Source organism: Hemitrygon akajei, chromosome 1 (genome assembly GCF_048418815.1).
Source record: "Hemitrygon akajei chromosome 1, sHemAka1.3, whole genome shotgun sequence".
In the NCBI taxonomy this organism is placed as follows: domain Eukaryota; kingdom Metazoa; phylum Chordata; class Chondrichthyes; order Myliobatiformes; family Dasyatidae; genus Hemitrygon; species Hemitrygon akajei.
In genome coordinates this window covers 77,447,329-77,470,409 of record NC_133124.1, presented here as the reverse complement: position 1 = coordinate 77,470,409, position 23,081 = coordinate 77,447,329, and the positions used below count along the sequence as shown (strand labels likewise).

The 23,081-nt window shown below is 43.0% G+C and overlaps 1 protein-coding gene across 2 annotated transcripts in view; it reads right to left on the bottom strand.

Annotated features, from left to right (window-relative positions):
• Positions 1-245: 245 nt before the first annotated feature.
• Positions 246-23,081, bottom strand: part of pop1 (POP1 homolog, ribonuclease P/MRP subunit) — a 76,498-nt gene continuing 53,662 nt past the window's right edge. For both annotated transcript variants that reach the window (XM_073046150.1, XM_073046140.1), the window contains exons 13-17: positions 12,252-12,367; positions 10,366-10,557; positions 3,914-4,068; positions 1,819-2,163; positions 246-1,469 (exon numbers count right to left, since the gene is read on the bottom strand). In XM_073046150.1, the coding sequence (XP_072902251.1) occupies positions 818-1,469; positions 1,819-2,163; positions 3,914-4,068; positions 10,366-10,557; positions 12,252-12,367 (1,460 nt within the window). In that variant the 3' untranslated portion in view covers positions 246-817. The remainder of the gene's footprint in view (positions 1,470-1,818; positions 2,164-3,913; positions 4,069-10,365; positions 10,558-12,251; positions 12,368-23,081) is intronic.

Genomic DNA, 23,081 nt, shown 5'->3' with positions numbered 1-23,081 from the left:
GTTCCTTCAGCAGTTGTCTCCAATCTTCACACTCCCTCCCCCCCATCTTGCATTGCTCTGATGCACTCTCCCATCTTCTTACGGCACCTTCCCTTGTAACTGAAGAAGCTACACCTGTTCTACCTCTTCCATTCCGCATCCTAAACACATTCCAGCTGAAGCAATGATTTACTTGTACTTCTGTGTTAATAATGTGGGCTCATCACTGAGGATACTTAACGGAGAATAGATCTGTCAGTCACATGTATTATCCAAGACTCCCAATACCTGAAATTTTATTTCAGATTTTTGGTGCTTGTGTATTTTTATTTTTTTCATGTACATAAACTTTAAATTTCCAAAACAAAGTTAACACAGGCATAAAACAAATAACATTTATCCCAGCTGTCTTATACAGTGATATAGTTTTCATAGTGATAAACTCAACTGCACTGATTTACTGTTTAATTTATTCTATATGGGTTTAATCTCTCATAAGTCCTCTGGATTCAAACGCTGATTACAATTAAAACAAACAAGAGTTCAGTTTAATGTCAGTAAAATATATTGCAGTCATAATGAATTTCAACTACATGCAGATCAATGCAAGGCAATCTTGTTAGCACTGCATGGCTGGAAATAGCAAATAAGAAACAAATCTGTTCAGAGAGTTATCTTTGATGAGTCAATTAGCATCAGAATTCAAACTCAGCTTAACGGGATGTACCATTTTAATTGAAGATGAGCTCTGGCCATTGGAGAGAGAATGTAAACAGTGAACTTCAGACAAGCTTTGAGATACCACCTGAAATTTGCACAAGTATCTAGTAGCATCTTTTTAAACTTCAATATTTAATTTTGCGAGGCGATACTGCAGGGAAGCAGAGTTCCTCACAAGTACCAAGCCACGCTTCTCTGCTGGTTGATTTGACAGCATATGCAAGAGTCCTAATAAGCTAACAAATGCCAAGGCTTCCCCACAGCCTACATTCAGTGAAAAATCCCCTTGGCTTACATATCCAATTGCAAGTCTGGAGCAGTGGGACATCACATCCTGTGGCGGATCAGGCCACAAGCCTAGAACTAAATCCTTTTGATAATTTGAAACTGATTTGAAGTCCTGTCCTCCAGAACCACTTTCTTGATCTTTTGACAAAGCCCCTTTCTTTTTCTCCTTCAAGATTTTAATTTGCCGTTTGTAGGGGTCTCTGTGCTTTGGTTCTTGAGGAGCACATCTCTGGGGCCCAGAGGCTACAAACTGGAGGTCTTCCTCAGACGGAATACAAATTGTTGCATTAGCAATGGGACATCCCTTTGTCAATGGCGAGAGTCTGGCCCAGACAAGGAACTGGGGATAGGAGCACACGATGGAATTCACCACATCTGCTGCCATCTGCACTTGCAGAGACCCACTCGAGAGTTTAGCTTGCTGACCACGGCTTGATGTGGGGCGACACCATGCAGACAATTGCTTCAATAATTTTCTGCTCCTAGAGCACAACAGAAACAAAGGTGACTACAATACCCTGCTAACTTCTAGAATCACTTGAGTACAAACATGTTTTAAGTAACACACACAAGGAATGCAGCAGGGCAGGCAGGATCTATAGGAAGAAGTACAGTTGACATTTTGGGCCGAGACCCTTTGTCAGGACTAACTGAAAGAAGAGATAGTAAGAGATTTGACAGGGGGAGGGGGAGATCCGAGATGATAGGAGAAGACAGGAGGGGGAGGGATGAAGCTAAGAGCTGGAAAGTTGATTGGCAAAACGGGATACACAGCTGGAGAAGGGAGAGGATCATAGGACGCATGATATGCAGACCAAGTGATATACAGACCTTAGTACAGAAACATGATCACTTTCTGCTGGAATGTCTTTAGTACTTGAAGTTGTTGGCCCAAGAACAGGATTTTCAGAATCCTCTTCCATTTCGTCCTCAGGCTCAGGAGTTTTCTTGTTACTTGATGACTGCTTAGGCATTTTTCCTTCATCTATACAAACTGGATTCTCCTTGGAGTTCTGCACTTCAGAAGTTAGCTCTGTTTCTTTGCCACAGAGAGTAGGTTTGACACTGTTAGCTTTGCACTTCCCTTCCCATTCCTCTACAAGTTGCTGCCAAGGACAACGAAATGGAGTCATGGTGCCATAGTGGATATAGTTGGGTCTCTTGGCAGGTGGATATCTAAAGAGAAATATGGTTAGACTGCAGAACAAATGGGTAAAACATCAATTTAATGTTATCAAGAGAATAATATACCAGCCTTCTAATACAACTACAATAAACTACGATGAAGCCCAGGCTGGAATCTGGAGCGAAGAACTGCTGGAGGAACTCAGCAGGTCAAACAGGATCTGTGTGGGGAAGGTGGGGGGGGGGTGAAAGAATTGTCAATGCTCCTGATTGCGATTATATATCAGAACTCAAATGTTTTGACTCTTACATTGTGTTCTGATCCTGACGTAGTATCGTAACAAAATATGTCAACGGTCCCTTTCCCTTCACAAAAGACAAAGCCCATGCTCATTTTTCAAAAATCTGCCAGTTTGCAATAAATGACATTAGTTCAGGTAGATTTTTAAATGGCATAAAAACACTCAGTAGCCACTTTATTAGGTACTTCCTAGTACAGGAGATATTTACTAAAGTGGACACTGAGTATATTTCTGTATGTTTGTGGTCTTTTGCTGCTGTGGCCCATCCACATCAAGGTTCAACATGTGTGTTCAGAGATGCTCTTCTGCACACCACTGTTGTAACATTGGACTTACTGTCGCCTTCCTGTCATCTGAACCAGTCTGGCCATTCTCCTCTGACTCCTCTCAATTAACAAACTGTTTTGCTCACAGAACTGACGCTCACCGGATGGTTTTTGTTTTTTGCACCATTCTCTGTACATTCTAGGGACAGTTGCGCATGAAAATCCCAGGAGATCAGCAAGTTCTGAGATTGTCAAACCACCCCATCTGGCACCAACCATCCTTCCATAGTCAGTCACTTAAATCACATTTCTTCCCCATTTTGATGTTTGGTTTAAACAACTAAACCTCTTGACCATGCCTGCCCCTGTTTTTATACACTGAGTTGCTGCCACATGATTGACAGATGAGATATTTGCATTACAGATGTACCTAATAAAGTGGCCACTCAGTATATATGTTGACATATCTCGTTCAGATGCTACATCAGGATCAGAACAAAACGTAAGAGTCAAAACGTTTGAGTCATCCTTTTATTAGGTGATGTTTAGTGAAATTGATTCATTAATGTTTAAAATTAAAAACTTCAAATCTGAATGTTTAAGCTTTAGCTACAAGTGAACCAATAATGTAGTGGCTCAACTCCACAATTAGCAGACAAAAATAAATAATTTCCAATAAGAAGGCAAAGCAGTATAGGGTTAAATTACTATCCAAGTGCCTAGACAAATAACCTGTTAGAAGAGTGTCACATTGGGTAGCACAGTGCTGCAATTACCCTGAACACAGAAAACTGGTGGAATCAAACCAGTTAGACATGGAACCATAATGAGTGCAGCTGTAAAGAAATGCATGATGTAATCTGCATAAAGCTTCTGAAGTCTTAATTAATTCAAATGGAAACAGAATTGTAAATGTAGGAAGTCAAATAAAAACAGTGAAGGCAGATTTGTATGCTGAATGTGTTGGAGAGTTGACAAATACTAAAAATCTCAAGCGGGAATACCTGATAAAGGATTCCATTCATATTTCCACCCAATTACATTAACCCCAATATTGAAGAGTACTTCCAAAGTTATTTTGGCATCAAAAGGTCTCTGATAAAGGATGCAAAAAAATTTTCCCAAAATGTTGACCCAAGTTTAAATGTTGTGATATGATTTAAATGCTATGTACTTGTATTTTTATTGTGTTGTTAAATTCTTAACTCTACTTGTAATAGGATTGCTGTTTACCTCTTGTATTTGTCCATTAGCTCTTTCTCAGTCTCTTCACTGTGCCGCATGCCAGCTGGACAGTCTGGAAAATCATCAGGGAAACGTGGGATTCCCTGATACTGAGAATGCTTAACTCCTTCTTGCAAACCTCCTGCTCGTACACCCCTATAGATCTGACATAATAGTCACAAAATTTCATACATGATTAAAACCTCAAAACATGGACATTTTACTTACTAGAAAGAAGGGAGGAATTCAAACAGAGCAGACAGCATCTTTAACTATTGGGTTAACTGAGGGAGGACGCAAGAGTGGTACAGGTTAAGCAGCTCTGGATAGGAGACTGGAGGTGCCAAAGGAACAGATAGCAGATAAAGTAACAAGTCAGCTTCCCATTACAGCTAAAACAAGCTGCTGGAGGAACTCTGAGTCAGGCAGCATCTGTACAAGGAAATGGACAGTTGTTTTCAGGTCGAGACCCTTCATTTATACCAAAAGAGTACAGCGAAGATAGCTAGTGTAAAAGCTGGCAAAAAATACTAAACATTAGAGGTGGGTAAGATTCCAAAAATGAAAATTAAATGTTCCTCACTTGAAAATATAATTAAAGGCAGTCAGTATAGATTTATACAAGTCATGTCTCGTCTTATGAATTAGAGTTCTTTGAGAAAGTATTTCAGTACATTGAAAAGAGAAAAGCAATCGATAAGATGCTGCCTTGTGCATTAATGGCAAGTTCATAATATGCAGTATTAAAAGTATCAGCACTACAACAAGTAGTTGAAGGTTTTTGGATGACCAAAAACAATACTGACTAATTGACTTTTAATGACTTGAACAATGCTTGCCCCACTGTAAAACACACGGGTGCCGATCTCAAAAGATAACTAAATAATCGGGCCTTGGTTTACAGGATACAATAGAAATATATACAGACAAAGCAAAAAGGCAAGCATGGTTAGCTGCGAGGAAGTCTGCAGACAAGTTAAGAGATTAAGTAGAATTAGAAGAGGTCAAGCAACACACACAAAATGCTAAAAGAACTCAGCAGGCCAGGCAGCATCTGTGGAAAAGAGTACAATTGACGTTTCAGGCCAAGACCCCTTCATAAGGATTGGTTTTTAGAAGCGGTCAAGGCCACTTGGCCCAAGTAATCAGTGTCAGTGTTTGTGATGCAGTGGAGACTCCTCCAATCTTCCATTTAAACACTTCGAAATAATTCCTTCTAGTTTTCACTACGATAATGAATTCTATATCCTGAGCACTCTCAAGGGAAAAGGGCTTACTCGGAATCCACTTCTCATTTCCTTCAAAATAGCTCAAATTGAAAGCATATTTCCCATTACATGAGACACTTCCCTCGTTTCTACTCCACTGAAAGCCTCCATAACTTTGAAAATAATCTGGAGCCACTTTCAAGACACTGGGAAGATGACAAATGAAATTTAATGCTGGGAAATTATAGAGGTTTTGGAACAAGGAACAAGAACATAAATTCAGTAAATGAAAAATCTTTAAAAGCAAGAAAAGCAGACAGATTGAAGGAATCCAGATAAGTCTTTACCAGTGACAAGTTGACAAGGCTGTCTGATAAAGGAAAATAGAACCTAAGTTTTCAAACTGGATTCCAAATAAGGATAGTGCTGAAGTTAATCACTACATTACTGGCTCATGCAAGATTACGAATGCCTGACTTATGTACAACCCTGTACATAATGACAAACATTTGGGAGACCAGGGAGATAATTTGTCAGCTGCTATGGGGCTGCAGGTACTATATCCTCTGCCATATGAGAACTCAGTTTGCACCACTATCATTGCAATTTGCAGAGAAATACAAATGGTCAAGTTCAATACCCTGGCTTAATTACACAACACACAAGGTGCTGGAGGAACTCGGCAGATCAGGCAGCATCTTTGGAGGACAATGAACAGTTGATAGTTTGGGTTGAGGCCCTTCATCTGAACTGATATATTACTCTTGATTGATATAGGTTTGAGTTTAAATACGCATATTGCTGGATAGCCACATTTCAAACTTGTGAATGCACGAAAGCAACAAGAACACCTTTGGCTCCCGAGAAGCTGTCACCTTCCCCACTTTGTTTTCTGTGCTGTGACACAATTCTCAATATGCTCGCCTGTTCCCTACTCCTCAGTGTACTCCAATCTTGTTGACCAACTCCTGTATGGAACCATACAAGAAGTGTCCAGTTAGGATGGCAAACTTGGCAATTGGGGTTTCCTTTACCAGGGCATGGGTCAGACAACCTGACAGAGATGGTCTCTCTGACAAGGATTGTAAACTGGGTAAAGGTGGGACAAATAAAGGCAGGAGGTGAAAAGTCAAAGGAAAAAAGGAGTAGGTACCAGGAATCTGCTGTCAGGGGAGATGGTGGAGGCTGATACAAAACACACATTTAAGCAGCTCTTAGATAGGTGCATGAATATGCAGAGAATGTTGGGATATGGACCATGGGCAGGCAGAAGGGACAATTAGGTGTCATGAGCTTAATTAGTTCAGTACAATAACATGGGCTGAAGGATTGTCCCCGTGTTGGACTGTTCTATGTTCTTGAATGATTTTTGTTGATTGGTGAACTTAACCAGAGCAAATAATAATAATGAATTTATCAATCAAATGAATGAGGTGGAAGAACATACTAAATATAGTAATAGAAAAATACAGCACAGAAACAGGCCTTTCGGCCCATCTAGTCCATGCCAAAACCATTTAAACTGCCTACTCCCATCGACCTGCATGGGACCATTGCCCTTCATACCCCTACTATCCGTGTACCTATCCAAAATTCACTTAAACATTGAAATTGAGCTCATATGCACCACTTGTGCTGGCAGCTCATTCCACACTCTTACGACCCTCTGAGTGAAGTTTCCCCTTATGTTCCCCTTAAAACTTTTCACCTTTCACCCTTAATCCATGATCTCTGCTTGCAGTCCCACCCAACTTCAGTGGAAAAATCCTCCTTGCATTTACCCTATCTATACCCCTCATACTTTTGTATACCTCTATCAAATCTCCTCTCCATCTTCTACGTTCTAAAGAATAAAGTCCTAACCAATCTTTTCCTTATAACTCAGGTCCTCCAAACTCGGCAACATCCTGGTACATTTTCTCTGTACTCTTTTTGCATTTTTCCTGTAGGTATGTGACCAAAACTGCACACAATACTCCATATTAGGCCTCCAACGCCTTACACAACTTCAACATAACATCCCATCTCCTGTACTCATACTTTGATTTATGAAAGCCAATGTGCCAAAGGCTTTCTTTACGACCCTACCAACCTGTGATGTCACTTTCAATGAATTATGGAGCTGTATTTGAGGATCCCTTTGTTCTACCACACTCCTCGGTGCCCTACCGTTCACTGTGCTACCAGAGTACAACATCTTGCATTTATTAGCATTAAATTCCATCTGCCATTTTTCAGCCTATTTCCCAGCTGATCCAGATCCCTTTGCAAACCATGATAGCCTTCCTCAATGTCCACTGCAACCCCAATCTTGGTGTCATCCACAAATTTGCTGATCCAGGTAATCATATTATCATCCAGATCATTGATATAGATGACAAACAACAACCAACTCAACACCGATCCCTGTGGCACACCACTAATCACAGGCCTCCAGTTACAGAGGCGAACATCTACTACCACACTCTGGGTTCCCCCACAAAGCCAATGTCTAATCCAATTTACTACCTCATCTTGAATACCGAGCAACTGAACCTTCCTGATCAACCTCCCCTGCGGGACCTTGTCAAATGCCTTGCAAAAGTCCATGTAGACAACATCAATTGGCTTGCCTTCATCCACTTTCCTGGAACTTCCTTGAGAAAATCTATAAGATTGGTTAGACATGACCAACAACGCACAATTCCATGCTGACTATCCTTTATCAGTCCATGCCTATCCAAATACTTATATATTCGGTCCCTTAGAATATCTTCTAATAATTTTCCCACAACTGATGTCAGCTCACCAGCCTATATCCAATCTTCCACTACCTCACCTACTGCTAAGGATGATATAAATATCTCTGCTAAGGCTCCTGTGATTTCTGTACACCTCCCACAGGGTCAGAGGGAACACCTTGTCAAACCCTGGGAATGTATCCACCCTAATTTGCCTCCAAGACAACAAAGACCTCCTCCTCTGTAATCTACATAGGGTCCACAAATCACTGCAATTGACCCCATGTCCATTTCCTGAGTAAATACAAATGCAAAACATTTATTTAAGGTCGCCCCAGTTTATTTTCGTTCCTCACACAGATTACCATTCTGATCTTCCAGAGGAGGAGAGGACCAATTTTGTCCTTTGCGATCATTTTGCTCTTAACGAATCTGTAGATACCCTTAGGATTCTCCTTTACCTGGTCTGCTAGGGCACGTTCATGCCTTCTTTTAGCCCTCCTGTGTTCTCTTGCATTTCTTATACTCCATAAGCACCTCATTTTTTTCTCTTAACCAGGGCCTCAATATCTCTTGTGAAGTTCCTTACACTTGTTATCTTTACTGTTTATGCTGACAGGCACACACAAACTGTGTACTCTCAAAATTTCATTTCTGAACGCCTCCGTCTTACCAAGCACACCTTTGCCAGAAAACAGCCTGTTCCAATCCACATGCTAGATCATTTCTGATACCATCAAAATTGGCCTTGCTCCAACTTAGAATCTCAACCCATGGACCAGACCTATGTATTTGCATATTTATTTTGAAACTAATGGCATTGTGATTACAGATGTAAAATACTCCCCTAAACAAATTCTGTTACCCGCCCTGTCTCATTCCCTAAAAGCAGATGACACATTCTCTCGTTGGACTTCTGAAACCGACATTATTATTTACATCCTTCACATACACGAGGAGTAAAAATATTTACGTTACATCTCTAATTGTGCAACGTGCAATTTATAGTAATTTGTAATAAATAGTATATACAACTGGACAGTTAATATAACATAGAAATACAATTGTATCAGCACAAATTAATCAGTCTGATGGCCTGGTGGAAGAAGCTGTCCCGGAGCCTATTGGTCCTGGCTTTTATTCTGCGGTACTGTTTCCCAGATGGTATCAGCTGGAGCAGTTTGTCGTTGGGGTGAGTCAGGTCCCCAATGATCCTTCAGGCCTTTTTTTATATAAACACACCTGTCTTTGGTAAGTATCCTGAATAGTGGGAAGTTTATATCTACAGATGCGCTAGGCTGTCCACACCACTCTCTGCAGGGTCCTACGATTGAGGGAATTACAGTTCCCATACCAGGCAGTGACACAGCCAGCCAGGAGCTCTCAACTGTGCCCCTGTAGAAAGTTCTTAGTATTTGGGGGCCCACACCAAACGTCCGCCACCGTCTGAGGTGTAAGAGGTGCTGTTGTGCTTTTTTCCACTGCACAGCCGGTATGTACTGATTAAGGAAATTTTCCTGAACACATTTGACAAATTCTATCCCATTTAATTCTTTTACAGTATGAGAGGCCCAGTCAATATGTGAAAAGTTGAAATCACCTACTATAACAAAATTATGTTTCTTGCAACAGTCTGCCATCTCTCTATAAACTTGTTCCTCTAAATCCCTTGGGCTTTTTGGTGGTCTGTAATATAGTCCCATTAATGTGGTCATACATTTATTATCTCAGTTCCACCCATAACGCCTCACTAGATGAGCTTGCGAATCTATCCTGACCGAGCACTGTTGTGACATTTTCCCTGACTAGTACCATCACCCTTCCTCCTTTAAACCCTCTCACTCTGTCACATCTAAAACAACTACTGAGCTGCCAGTCCTGTCCCTCCTGCAACCGTCTCATTAATAGCTTCAATATCATAATTCCAGGTGTTGATCCATGCCCTGAGCTCATCTGCCTATACATATTTTAAATATCCATATATTACAGATATTTGCTGTGTTCTGGCCATCATCTGTACTTTTGAGAAAACAAAATGGATCTCTATGTAAAAAGCAAAGAATCAAGGAACAAACGATCCAACAGAACCTTTGCAGACAATCATCACAGTGAAGTTGGGCGCCATGATAGTGTAGTGGCTAGTGTGACGCTATTACAGCTTGGGCTGTTGGAGCCTGCAGTTCAATTTGACATCCTTTGTAAGGAGTCTGTCTGTCCTGCCTGTGGAATGCATCAGCTTCCCCGGGTGCGCCCATTTCCTCCTACAGTTCAAAGACATACCAGGTCGGTGAATTATTCATTGGAAAATGTCCTGCGGGTCAAACTGGGGTTGTTAAGAGTTTGCTGCTGAAAGGGCCAGAAGGCCTACTCCGCACTGTACCGTTTAGTAATAAATAACCTCCTGTGTGGCACAGTCCTGCAACTAGCACCATTGGGAAAGGAAAACTCAACCTAAGTTTTGAACTACAACCGAGAACAATACACAATACATGCAGACAGATCTTAAGTTCAATAATACTTTGCACAACATTACCAGAGGAATCCAGAATGCCATTCCCCATCCTTTTGGGAATAGGATATCCCAGCCACTCCCCCAACCGATGTGCTCTTTTCCAGCCACTTTTCCCGGTTGCTGCACCAACAGGATAGGAATCTTAGATTCCTGTTGCCCCAGATTCAGCTGAGATCCAGGGACCAAGAGCTTGCTTTTCATCTGATTTAGCTCCTGGAACACAAGAAAAATAACAGCTTCTTTAACTTCATAACAAGACACGAGTTGAATACCACTTCAGTTTATTCTGGAATAACTATTAAAACATTAAAAACTTTGCTGTAAATACATTTTACTGTAAAAAATTTACAGCAGTTAGAACCTATTTTCTATGTAATTTCATTTTCAGTGTCTTGCTAGAGTAATCCAAGACTAATACCTTAGTCCCACTTTCTGTATTGCCCCTCCCTTTCAATGTTTTCCTGCTGCAAACATTTATTTGCTCTTCTGTTGAGAGATGCAACAGTTTCTGCCTTAGCTGCTCCCTACTAAACACTTCAAACATCGAGAACAGATAAAGGTATTGATCACATTTCCATAGTTCCATACTGCACAGAACTGCTGTATTACAGTACAGGTACGAGATCATTTCTAGTGAGAGACGAGAAGACATTGCTCCTGGTAAATGGGCAGTGAGGAAATGAGGAATACAGAAATCAACGTATAACAGAGATGCAAAGTGTACCAGGTAACAGAAAACAGGCAACTCTTTCCAATAAGACTGTGAGAGACTAGAACTGAAGGTCATAGGTTAAGGATGAAAGATGAAATACTAAGGGGAAACTTCACTCAGAGGGTGGTGTGAGTGTGGAATGAGCTGCTACTGAAGTGGTGGATCCGGGTTTAATTTTAACATTTAAGAGAAGTTTGAATAGGTACATGAATGGGAGGGGTATGGAGGACTATAGCACAGGTATGGGTTGAATGGACTAGGCAGAATAACAGTTCAGCATGGGCTAGATGGGCTGAAGGGCCTGTTTTTGTGCTGTAGTGCTATGACTTTTTAACAGTCGTGGGAGACAATAGAAGACTGATTGGTACCCAGGGATTGGGAATGATTGACCAGTGGTTGAAGCATATCCGGAGGCTGAGTGCCCGAAGGTCAAAACACTTGGGTTGGTATGTCCAGAGGTCGGAGGACTGAGTCCGGGCCAGGGACTGGAGGTTGAAAGCCCAATATCTGTATCTGAGAGCCCAAGGCCAAGGACTGGTGGTTGAAGGCCTGCAAGCAGCCTTTCCTGGGTACGCAGGGCTACCTGTGTGTGAGAGTGGGGAAAAAGAGTTTGTTTGCTGTTGTATCGTTATCCATGTGGGTGAGTGGGAGGGAGGAAAGGGGCTTGTTTTGTTGCTTATTGTGTTCTGTGTTGTTCTGCTGAACATTGTGGGAATACGTGGCGATACTTGTGGACTACCCCCAGCACATCCTTAGGTTGCACTGGTTACTAACGCAAGCACCACAGTATGTTTCGATGTATATGTGATAAATAAATCAATCTGATTTGGTATCACTAGAGCCACTAAATATTTTTGAGTTCAAGGTAAACAGCCACGGGATCTTTTTCAAAGGTAAGAGGGCAGAAAGAACCATATCCAAGACATCTCATCCCCAGCAGCGCAGCGCTTACTCGGCTTTGGAGAGTCAGCCTAGATTCCTGGCTCATCACTCCGCAGTAGGAACTAAACACACAAACCTTCTGATTCAGAGGTAAGTGTGATACCAAAGACAAGCTGAAAGAAGCAGCAAATCCATAAAGCAGGACCAACCAATCATCCAAGAGTTGGAGCAAAGGGAGAACAAAGAGTAAATCAACTCTGTATGATGTTTTCTCTATTGCAAATATTTTGTCCTTTCACTATAGTCAAATTACCTGTTCGGAAATTTTAGTTTCTGTAACAAAACTGCGAATGTTCCGATCCCAGATCTGACTCTGAGCACATTCTGCGGGAAGTCCTTTAAGAGATAACTCCTTTTCTTTTTCCAGATCTACAATGCAAGGGGAAGATCATTACAGTAAACATGTGTTAGTCACATAATCAGAATGCACACAGATCCCACACCTTGTAGATTTACATTATTTTCTAGAATCAAGTAACAAAGCCATGGGGATACAAAACTGAAAGCTGGGGAAAGGAAGAGTGGGAAGCAAAAAAAAGAGTAGCAAGATGATTTGTAGTTGCTTTGTTTCCTAATTAAAGCAGTATAGAGAATGTTGTAACAGGATTATCTAAAATTGTGCTTATCTTGCACTTTGTTTTCTTCCTGGAAACAAAGACGATTTTTAATTTCTTATGAACAACCACAAATACACTTCATCTGCAGCAGAATGAGGGAATTCCTACAGCAGTCATAAAAGAGAACAAAAAAAACAAATCAAAGTTAACAATCTAGGAAGAAATCACAACTCAAAACCACCTAATGTAACAGTTAAACAGGTCCTACAGAAACAATTAGAGTCAGTAAACACACGATTACAGAGGAATCCATAAAGCACTGAGGTCACCTCTGAAAGGAATTCAGAATAGGTGGTTGGAGGCATCTTCATAAATTCAACAGGTACCTGTGTTGTCCACTGAATTCAACCCTTGCTCAGTGCCCCATCTGATAAGTTTTTTTAAATATAGGAAGGATTCTAAAGCAAAGGCTCAAACCCAAAGACCCACAATCTCCTATTCAAGTTTAAGACAAGTGCTTGCTGCTCTGGCAAATGTTTACATCATAATGGTTTAGTTAACATATGGGTACATTTGAAGAGGGTGTTGCCTAATTTTTTTTACTCCCAGGCTTAATGAAGTCAGATAAACCAAACAGAAAGATATCAAATATTGAAAGTATGATTGCTCAGGATTTTGGAGTCAAATGCTAATTATAAATCAAATTGACGTAATTAAACTAGATTTGTTTAATTAAATTAATTAAACTAGTAACTGATTTGTTTACCACAGGCATAACCTGACCTACTCACTGTTTCCAGCATTTTCATTTTTTATATCAAAACCAGTAAATGTGGCATGTTTGACCTTACCTTTTCATAGGTCCTGCACACATCAATGTGAAACAAAATGATAAGAATGAAAACGAGATAGAATTGCACAGCACTAATAAAGCAGAAAATATGTCCAAAACATTTCCTCCAATGACATAGCTGGATAAAATTTGATGACAAACAAAATTCTGATATTAGAAGGGGTGATAAAAAGACTGGTCAAAGATGCATGTTTTAAAGATAACATGAGGAGAGAAGCATAAATCTAGGTTTTCCTTAATATGTTCAAAAGTACTGCATTATCTTCCATGATTATAATGAACATTTCAAAAGCACTCCATCTGAGATAACGGCTGAGGTTATTAGTACAGTGTGTGTGTGTGTGTGTGTGCTGCGCACACAGATGTGCAAAGAAAATGTGAAAAATTCTTTGTGGGTTTCTGCTGCAAAGCTGCCAGAAAAGCTGTGTGTAATGAAAAACACTTTGCAAATATCTACATTTTGCTTTGGTGAAATTTTCCTGTGTTGCTATGGCAGAACCAAAATATCATTCGGTGTATTTAAATTAAGTACTCATTAAGTGATTATTTTAAAGGAAGAGTTGCAAAATATGGAACCAAATAAAAGGTGGAAAAATCAGGGTGAGGATATAAAGGAACATCATGGCAATGACAGCACAACTTCAACAATTAAAATTACTCATGTGTTAAGCAGCTCATCTAGCAAAAAGCAACCAATCAATTGTGGAACACATACACCAAAACTCTGATGTGCAGGGAAGTTCAACATAACATGTCATCTGGATACTCTGATGCCAGTTTAGATCTACGCAACATGTCAATTGCTGCAAATTTCTTGTTGCAAATACTGTTCAGCACCAAGATGGCCTTGCCAGGATTCAAACCTGGAACATCTGTATGAAGAACAGAGGCTCTCGCTGAGCACAAGACCAGTGAAATGTGCCTAAATATTTGCTGTTACTGAGATCATAATAATCTAAGACTCAAGGGCAGAATCAGAAATCAGGTTTATTATCACCAGCATGTAACGTGAAATTTGTTAACTTAGCAGCAGCAGTTCAATGTAATCCATAGTTTAGCAGAGAGACAAAAAAAAGTAAATCAATTACGTATGTTGAATAGATTTTAAAAAGTCCAAAAACATAAATACTGTATATTTAAAAAAAAGGTGAGGTAGTATCCAAAGATTCAATGTCCATTTAGGAATCGCATGGTAGAGGGGAAAAAGCTATTCCTGAATCACTGAGTGTGTGCCTTCAAGTTTCTGTACCTCCTACCTGATGGTAACAGTGAGTAAAGGGTCTGCCCTGGGTGCTGGAGGTCCTTAATAATAGACGCTGCCTTTCTGAGACACCGCTCCTTAAAGATGTCCTGGGTAATTTGTAGGCTAGTGCCCAAGATGGAGCTGACTAGATTTACAAACTTATGCAGCTTCTTTTGGTCCTGTGCAGTAGCCCCTCCATACCAGACAGTGATGCAGCCTGTCAGAATGCTCTCCATGGTACAACTATAGAAGTTTTTGAGTGTATTTGTTGACATGCCAAATCTCTTCAAACTCCTAATAAAGTATTGCTGCTGTCTTGCCTTCTTTATAACTACATTGGTATGTTGGGACCAGGTTAGATCCTCAGAGATCTTGACACCCAGGAGCTTGAAACTGCTCACTCTCCACTTCTGATCCCTCTATATGGATTGGTATGTGTTCCTTCGTCTTACCCTTTCTGAGGTCCACAATCCGCTCTTTTGTCTTACTGACGTTGAGTGTCAGGTTGTTGCTGCAACACCACTCCACTAGTTGGCATATCTCATTCCTGTACACCCTCCCATCACCACCTGAGATTCTACCATCATCAGCAAATTTATAGATGGTATTTGAGCTATGCCTAGCTACACAATCATAAGTATAGAGAGTCGAGCAGTGGGCTAAGCACACACCCCTGAGGTGCACCAGTGTTGATAGTCAGCGAGGAGGATATGTTATTACCAATATGCACAGATTGTGGTCTTCCAGTTAGGAAGTCGAGGATCCAATTGCAGAGGGAGATAGAGGCCCAGGTTCTGCAACTTCTCAATCAGGATTGTGGGAATGATGGAGTTAAATGCTGAGCTACAGTCAATGAACAACATCCTGATATAGGTGTATGTGTTGTCCAGGTGGTCTAAAGCCATGTGGAGAGCCACTGAAATTGCATCTGCCATTGATCTATTGCGGCGATAGGCAAATTGCAATGGGTCCAGGTCCTTGTTGAGGCAGGAGTTCAGTTTAGTCATGAACAACCTCTCAAAGCATTTCATCACTGTAGGTGTGAGTGATACTGGGCGATCATCATTAAGGCAGCCCACATTATCTTTCTTGGACATTGGTATAATTGTTGCCTTTTTGAAGCAAATGGAAACTTCAGCCCATAGCAGTGAGAGGTTGAAAATGTCCTTGAATACTCCTGCTAGTTGGTTGGCACAAGTTTCAGAGCCTTACCAGGTGCTCTATCGAGACTTTCTGCCTTGCAAGGGTTCACTATCTTAAAGACAGCCTAACATCGGCCTCGGAGATGGAGATCACAGGATCATCAGGTGCAGCAGGGATCTTCACAGCTGTAGTTGTGTTCTCCCTTTCAAAGTGGGCATAGAAGGTGTTGAGTTCATCTGGTAGTGAAACATCGCTGCCATTCATGCTATTGGGTTTCACTTTGTAGGAAGTAATGTCTTGCACACCCTGCCAAAGTTGCCATGCATCTGATGTCGCCTCCAAACTCGTTCAAAATTATCTCTTCACCCTTGAAATAGCCCTCCCCCAAATCATACCTGGTTTCCTGGCACAGGCCTGGGTCGCCAGACTTGAATGCCACAGATCTAGCCTTCAGCAGATAATGTATCTCCTGGTTCATCCACGGATTTTGGTTTGGGAATGTACAGCAAGTCTTTGTGGGCACACACTCATCCACACAGGTTTTAGTGAAGTCAGGAACAACTGCAGCAAACGCATCCAGGATTGAAATGAATCCCTGAATATGGTCCAGTACATGATTCAAAGCAGTCCTGTAGGCACTCCTGTGCTTCCCTTGTTGATGGTAGTTGCTTCATGATTTTTCCAGACTGGCCTGGTTAAAATCTACCAAAACGATGGTGATGGTGTTAGGGGTGCGTTGTTTCGTGCATGTTAATCCCATTACACAGGTCATCTAAAGCCTGCTTGACATTGGCCTGAGGCGAAATGTAAACTGCTATCAAAATAACCCCAGAGAACTCCCATGGTGATATTCCAGGTCTGGTGAGCAGAACTGGGACAGCACTGATAGATTTGTGCACCAAGAAGAGTTCATCATGAGGCATACTCCTCCACCTCTGCTTTTGAGAGACTCTATAGATCTATCCTGACACTGTATAGTAAACCCGTTGATCTGGATTGCTGCATGAAGTCCAGAAGGGGTTAACCAGGATTCTATAAAACAAACGACACACATGGTCCTAATGCCCCTCTGATTTAGCCCCCTAGCTCTGAGATCATCAATTTTATTCACCAGAGACTGCACATTCGCCAGCAAGATAGTCGGTATAGGGAGTTAAAAACCCTGTTTCCTTAAACACACTTGTAACCCCAATCTACCTCTGAGGCGCTTCCTCCGTGGTGTCCTCTGTGGGCGCTTCCAACCACAATCGGTGTTGTTTCCGTCAGTTTTAAGCAGTGATAGTTCGTTTAAATGCATTAAGACATCTTTGTTAACTGTACTGACCTTGGAAGCAGACGTGCTTTTTAGCTGTATCAGGCTGAAATGGGAATATTGAATCGTATCCATTGAGAGTACTGCTGCTACTCGAGTGGTGCCTAGGCACCCCGGAAGTAAAAACGTAAGTAACAACACATTTACATAATACTTTTAGGCATTTATCCAAGCAGCAACTTCCCAAACTAATTCCCTACTCTACATACAAGCATATGAACATCACTGGCAGCAACTGACTAGTCCATCCAACCCATCTCAAACAAACCTGGATACCTACCCCTGTACAATGTGAGTTCCACTGTAGCCAGAAACTTCACATTCCCTCTTTAAGGAATATCGTAAAGTATCACTTGTTGCCTGAGCCGGCAGGCAACAGTCTCTGTGAAGTCTGGCTTGGCATCTAACCAAGCTCAGCATTTGTAAAGCATCTAAGCTTGATTCCTGATATTCCTTCAAATATTTTGTTTAAATAGCTGATCTGCAGAAATGTAACCTAATTTCCATTTGTTATAAATCTTGAGCATGTTGCTCCAAGTCTAAGCTCCTCTAAACTTAAAAGAACCTAACTTGCTGACCCTGAGAGGAAATGGTCGTGGATACAATTACAACATTTGAGAGACATTAGTATAGACACATGGAGGTGAGGGGCTTGAAGGATTAAGCACCGAATGCTGACAATTGGGACTAGCAGGGAGGATACTGTAATCGGCATGGATCAGTTCAGCCAGTTCCATTAAGGCTGATTTATACTTGTGCGTAAGGGCCACGCCATAGTGAGCATGTGTTGGTGTGCGCCAAAACGCTAGTTGGCGGTGGGGTTTCTATGCCACTGTGTTGAGTTTCTTTGTGAGAGACATAGACGAGGAAATGCTTTTCAAACATTTTTGCATGTTGGCAGGTAGATTTGATAATTTGGTTCATCTATTTTGCTTCGATATGCAGACATGGCAGAGAAGAAGCAACTGGAAATGCGTCAAAGGAAATGTGATGCTACCAAGTGGACCAATCACAGTTGTTGCAGTCTGCATTGCTGCACCGCGTGAGTTACTTTTTTGGGGAGGTGCAAGTCACCCTATAGCATAGGGTACGCGGTACCTACGGTGTAGATGTGATGCACAAGTATAAATCGGCCATTACTCTTTAATTCCTCCTGGGTCACTAAACAGGGAATTAATCTCATGCCCTGCCATTCACAGAATCATTGACATATTCAGCTTGGAAACAGGTCATTCAACCACACTAACCAGTGGGCAGCCATTGAAAGCTGGAAGTGATCCTATCTTCCAGCATCTAGCTCATACACTTCCATGCACAAATGATAATAAACGTTCGTCTTGTGGCGGCCCGCACATGCCGGACTCGAACCGCCATCGGGAGCCGCGGGCAGGCACGCGGTAGCGCATTTGGAACTACCCACTCGGGGTGGACCTTCTGGGGACAGTCTGACATCACGTCCGCACCGTGGGTCACGGGCCCATGTGAGGGGAGATTTAAGCGCGCGATTTTGAATCAGTAAAGGCATTCTGAGTTCAGCTCTCTCTGCCTCTGTGTGTTCCTTTAGTAGCGCGTTGCGCGCGACTACATTGGTGACCCCGACGTTCCCCGGCAACTCAGCAACCAGCCATGAGTTCGAGCAACTCGCACAGCGCAGTCTCTCTGAAGCTCCTGACTTTCTGGGCCACTCAGCCCCACGTTTGGTTCGAGCAGGCTGAGGCCCAGTTGAATATCAGAGACATTACAACTGACGCCACGTGGGACTACTACGTGGTCAGCATGCTTGACCAGGAGACGGCAGGCCGGATCATCGACTTCCTACGCCAGCCACTAATGGAGGACAGGTAGACTAAGCTTAAGGCGCTCCTGATCCGTACCTTCGGACTCTCCCACCGCGAACGGGCCATGCGGCTCCTCCACATGGACGGCCTGGGCGACCACACGCCATCCGAGCTCATGAACGGCCATAAGCCGTGCCTTTTATTTGAACAATTGTTCCTCAAGCATATACCAGAAGACATTCGCCTCCTCCTTGTGAGTGAGGATTTCAGTGACCCACGCAGGGTCGCGGCTAAAGCAGACATCCTTTGGCAGAGCAAGCAACATGGAGCAGCCTCCATTGGCCTAGCCACGATTACACGCCCCAAAGCCCAGGCCCCGCAACTGAAGCCATTGAGACCCATGGGGAAAAAAGACAAAAGTTCGGAACAATGGTGTTTCCATCACCAAAGATGGGGCTCAGGTGCGCACCGCTGCTGTCCACCATGTGCTTTTCTGGGTAACGCCGGGGCCAGCCATCGCTAATGGCTACGACGGCTGGTCACCGAGACAGCCTCCTGTACCTCTGGGACCGACACTCCGGACGGTGCTTCCTGGTAGACACCAGGGCCAAAGTCAGCATACTCCTCCACTTGATCGTGGACACTCGTAACGTGGTCCCAGGCCCTGAACTCACTGCTGCAAATGGTACCAGTATTCAGACATACGGCCCGCGAACTATCTCACTGCATTTCGGGTCCAGCTGTTTCACTTGGACTTCCACATTGGCAGCGATGTCAGACACTACTAGGGGCAGATTTCCTACGAGCCAACTGCCTCCTGGTCGACCTAAAAGGCCGGCATTTGGTCCACGCCAAGACGTTCCAGACTTTACAGCTTGGAGAAGCCAAGCTACCGGCCCTCCACCTGGATTCCGTGACCCTCTTGGTGTTGGCAGAATCCCCCTCCACGGCCAACCCCAAGCATGGCGTGCAGCACCACATCCCCACGCAAGGACTGCCACTGCACGCCCGAGCTCACAGGCTCCCTTGGGTCCTATTGGGCATCCATACAGCCCCCAAGGAGGACCTGGACACCTCCTACAGTGCCCCCCCCGACGGTCCCAGGCGAGTTCATACCAGAGGCCCGAGGTTCGGAAGAAACTCCAGCAGCGGTGCTAAAGAGGCTGTGGGGCAAGGTAGGGACCCTGGCACCGGTCCCAACCTCCAGGCATGGTCCCACACCATCGTTCACCCCTAAAGACCTCCGAGACTGTGAGTATGTTTTTATTCGCAGGGGCATGCACAGGTCACCTCTACAGCAGCCGTACGAGGGACCCTTCAAGGTGATCCAGCACAACAGATCCACGTGTGTCGTGGAGGTGGGTGGCTGGGAAGAGACTTTTAGTGGACCGCCTCAAACCGGCGCACTTGGACATTGAGCAACCAGTGAGGGTACCCGCACCTCGCCGGTGAGGCCAGCCACCCAGACTGGGGGCTCTACTCCCCCGATGGACGTTTCTGGGGGGGGGGGGGGGGGGGGGGTGGCCTGCACACGTGGGACTCGAACCGCCATCGGGAGCCGCTGACAGACACGTGGTAGCGCGTTTGGAACTACCCACCTGGGGCGGACCTTCCAGGGACACTCTGACATCACGACACGCGATTTTGAATCAGTAAAGGCATTCTGAGTTCAGCTCTCTCTGCCTCCGTGTTTCTTTAGTAGCGCGTTGCACGCGACTACAGTCTAGAGATTTCTTAAATGTTGTCAGTGACCCAACCTTAACCACTCTCTCAGATGATGCATTCCAGGTATTCACACCTCTCTGTGTGTAAAGGGCCCTGTGTAGATTCCATCTAAATCTTTTAACCCTTCCATAAATCCATGTCTTCTAGTTTCATTTCACTTTGATATGGAACATTAAACAATACAGCACAGGATCAGACCCTTGTGCCCACAAATGTTATTCCGAACCAGCTAAAAAGCCAAATAAAAACACCCAAACTCTAATCCCTCCTACCTAAACAATATCCAAAATCCCTCCACCTTCCTCACATTCATGTGCCTATCTGAATATCTCTTAAAAGCTTCTAATGTATTTGCCAGCATTACTCCGAGTAAAAAAAACTTGTCCCTCACATCCCCTTTGAACCTACCCTCTCTCACCTTTAATGCATGCCCTCTGGTATTAGATATTTCCATCCTGGGAAACAGATACCCCGTCTTCCCTATCTATGCCTCTCATAATCTTATAAATCTCTATCCGCTCGCCTCCTCCACTCCAGAGAAATAACCCAAGTTTATCCAGCCTCTCTAAACAGGCAGGATCCTGGTAAACCTCTTCTGCACCCTCTCCACAAAGCCTCAACATCCTTTCTATAATAGGGCAACCAGAACTGTATGCATTACTCCACATATGGCATAACCGGAGTTTTATAAAGTTGCACATAACTCGACTTCTGAACTCAATGCCACGACTAACAAAAGCAAGCATTCCATAAGCCTTCTTAACCACCTTAATGACCTGTGTAGCCACTTTCAAGAAGCTATGAATTTGGATTCCAAGATCTCTCTGCTCAGCAACACTTAAGTCTTGCCCTCAGTGTACTGTCTCCTTGCATTTGCCCTACCAAGGTGCAACACCTCACATTTATTTGGTTTAAGCTCCATCTGCCATTTCTCTCCCTATATCTGCAACAGATCTACATCGTGCTAATTTCTTTGCCAGTCTCTTCCATTATCCACAACTCCACCAAACTTGATATAATCCGCAAAATTACTAACCCATACATCTACATTTTCATCCAGGTAATTTACATACATCACAAATGGGAGAGGTCCCAGCACAGATCCCTGTGGAACACCACTAATTACAGACCTCCAGTATGAACAAGTCCCTTCAACCATTACTCTGTCTTCTGTGTTCAAGCTAGTTCTGAATCCAAACAACCAATCTGCCATGGACCTCAAGCATCTTAATCGTCTGGATTAGTGTCCCATGAGGGACTTCGTCAAATGTCTTAATAAAATCCATGTAAACAACATCCACTGCTCTACCCTCATCAATCTCTCTCATCACGACGTCAAAAAACTCAATCGAGTAGGTAAGACATGACCTGCTCCACACAAAGCCATGCTGGTTCTCCCTAATAAGGCCATGGGTTTTCAAATACTTGTATATCCTATCCCTAAGAATTTTCTCCAGCAATTTCCCTACAACTGACATGAGACTCACTGGTCTATAGTTCCGAGGATTTTCCCTAGTACCCATCTTAAACAGATGCACAAAGTTAGCCACTCACTAGTCCCCGGGTCTTCGCCTGTGCCTAGCGAGAACACAATGATACTAGTCAGGAGCCCAAGAATCTCATCGTTTGCCTCCTTCATTAACGTGGGGTAAATTGCATTAGGCCCTGGAGACTTAACACCTTAATACTCATTAGGAGAGTGAACACTTCCTCCTCCTTGACCTCTGAACACCCTAACTTATTTATACACTCAGCACCGATCTCCTGGTCTTCCATATCCTTTTCCTTGGTAAATACTGATGCAAGTACTCATTAAGTACCTCACACACATTCTCTGCATCCAAGCAAATGTTCCTCACTTTATCTTTCAGTGGTCCTACCCTCTCCCTAGTTATCCTCTTCCTTTTGACGTATGTATAGAATGCCTTGGGATTCACCTTGATCCTAGTTGCCGAGACTTTTTCCTGGCCTCTCCTGGCTTTCCTAACTCCCTTCTTTAGTTCTTTTTTGGGTTCTTTATAGTTCTCATGTGCTTTGTTTGATCCTTACATACTTATCCTTTTCCTTCTTGACTAAATTAATCACCTCTCTGGACATCCAAGGTTCTCTTATCTTTCCATCTCTGAAATTCCTTCTAATAGCAACATACCTTTCCTGCACTCTGTGCAATTGGCTTTTAAATACCCTCCACATAACTGATGTGGACTTGCAAGGAAAAAGGTGTTCCCAATTAACTCCTTAGTTCCTGCCTAATTCCCTCATCATCTGCCCTACTCCAATTTAAAACTATACCTATCCTGAAAGTTAAGGAATTGTGGCCACTGTTCCCTAACTGCTCACCCACTGAAAGATCAGTCACCTGGCCAGGGTCATTACCCAACATTAAGTCCAGTACAGCTCCTCCTCTTATTGGACTGTCCATATATATTGACTTAAGAATCCACACCCCCGGATACAATTAACAGATTTTGC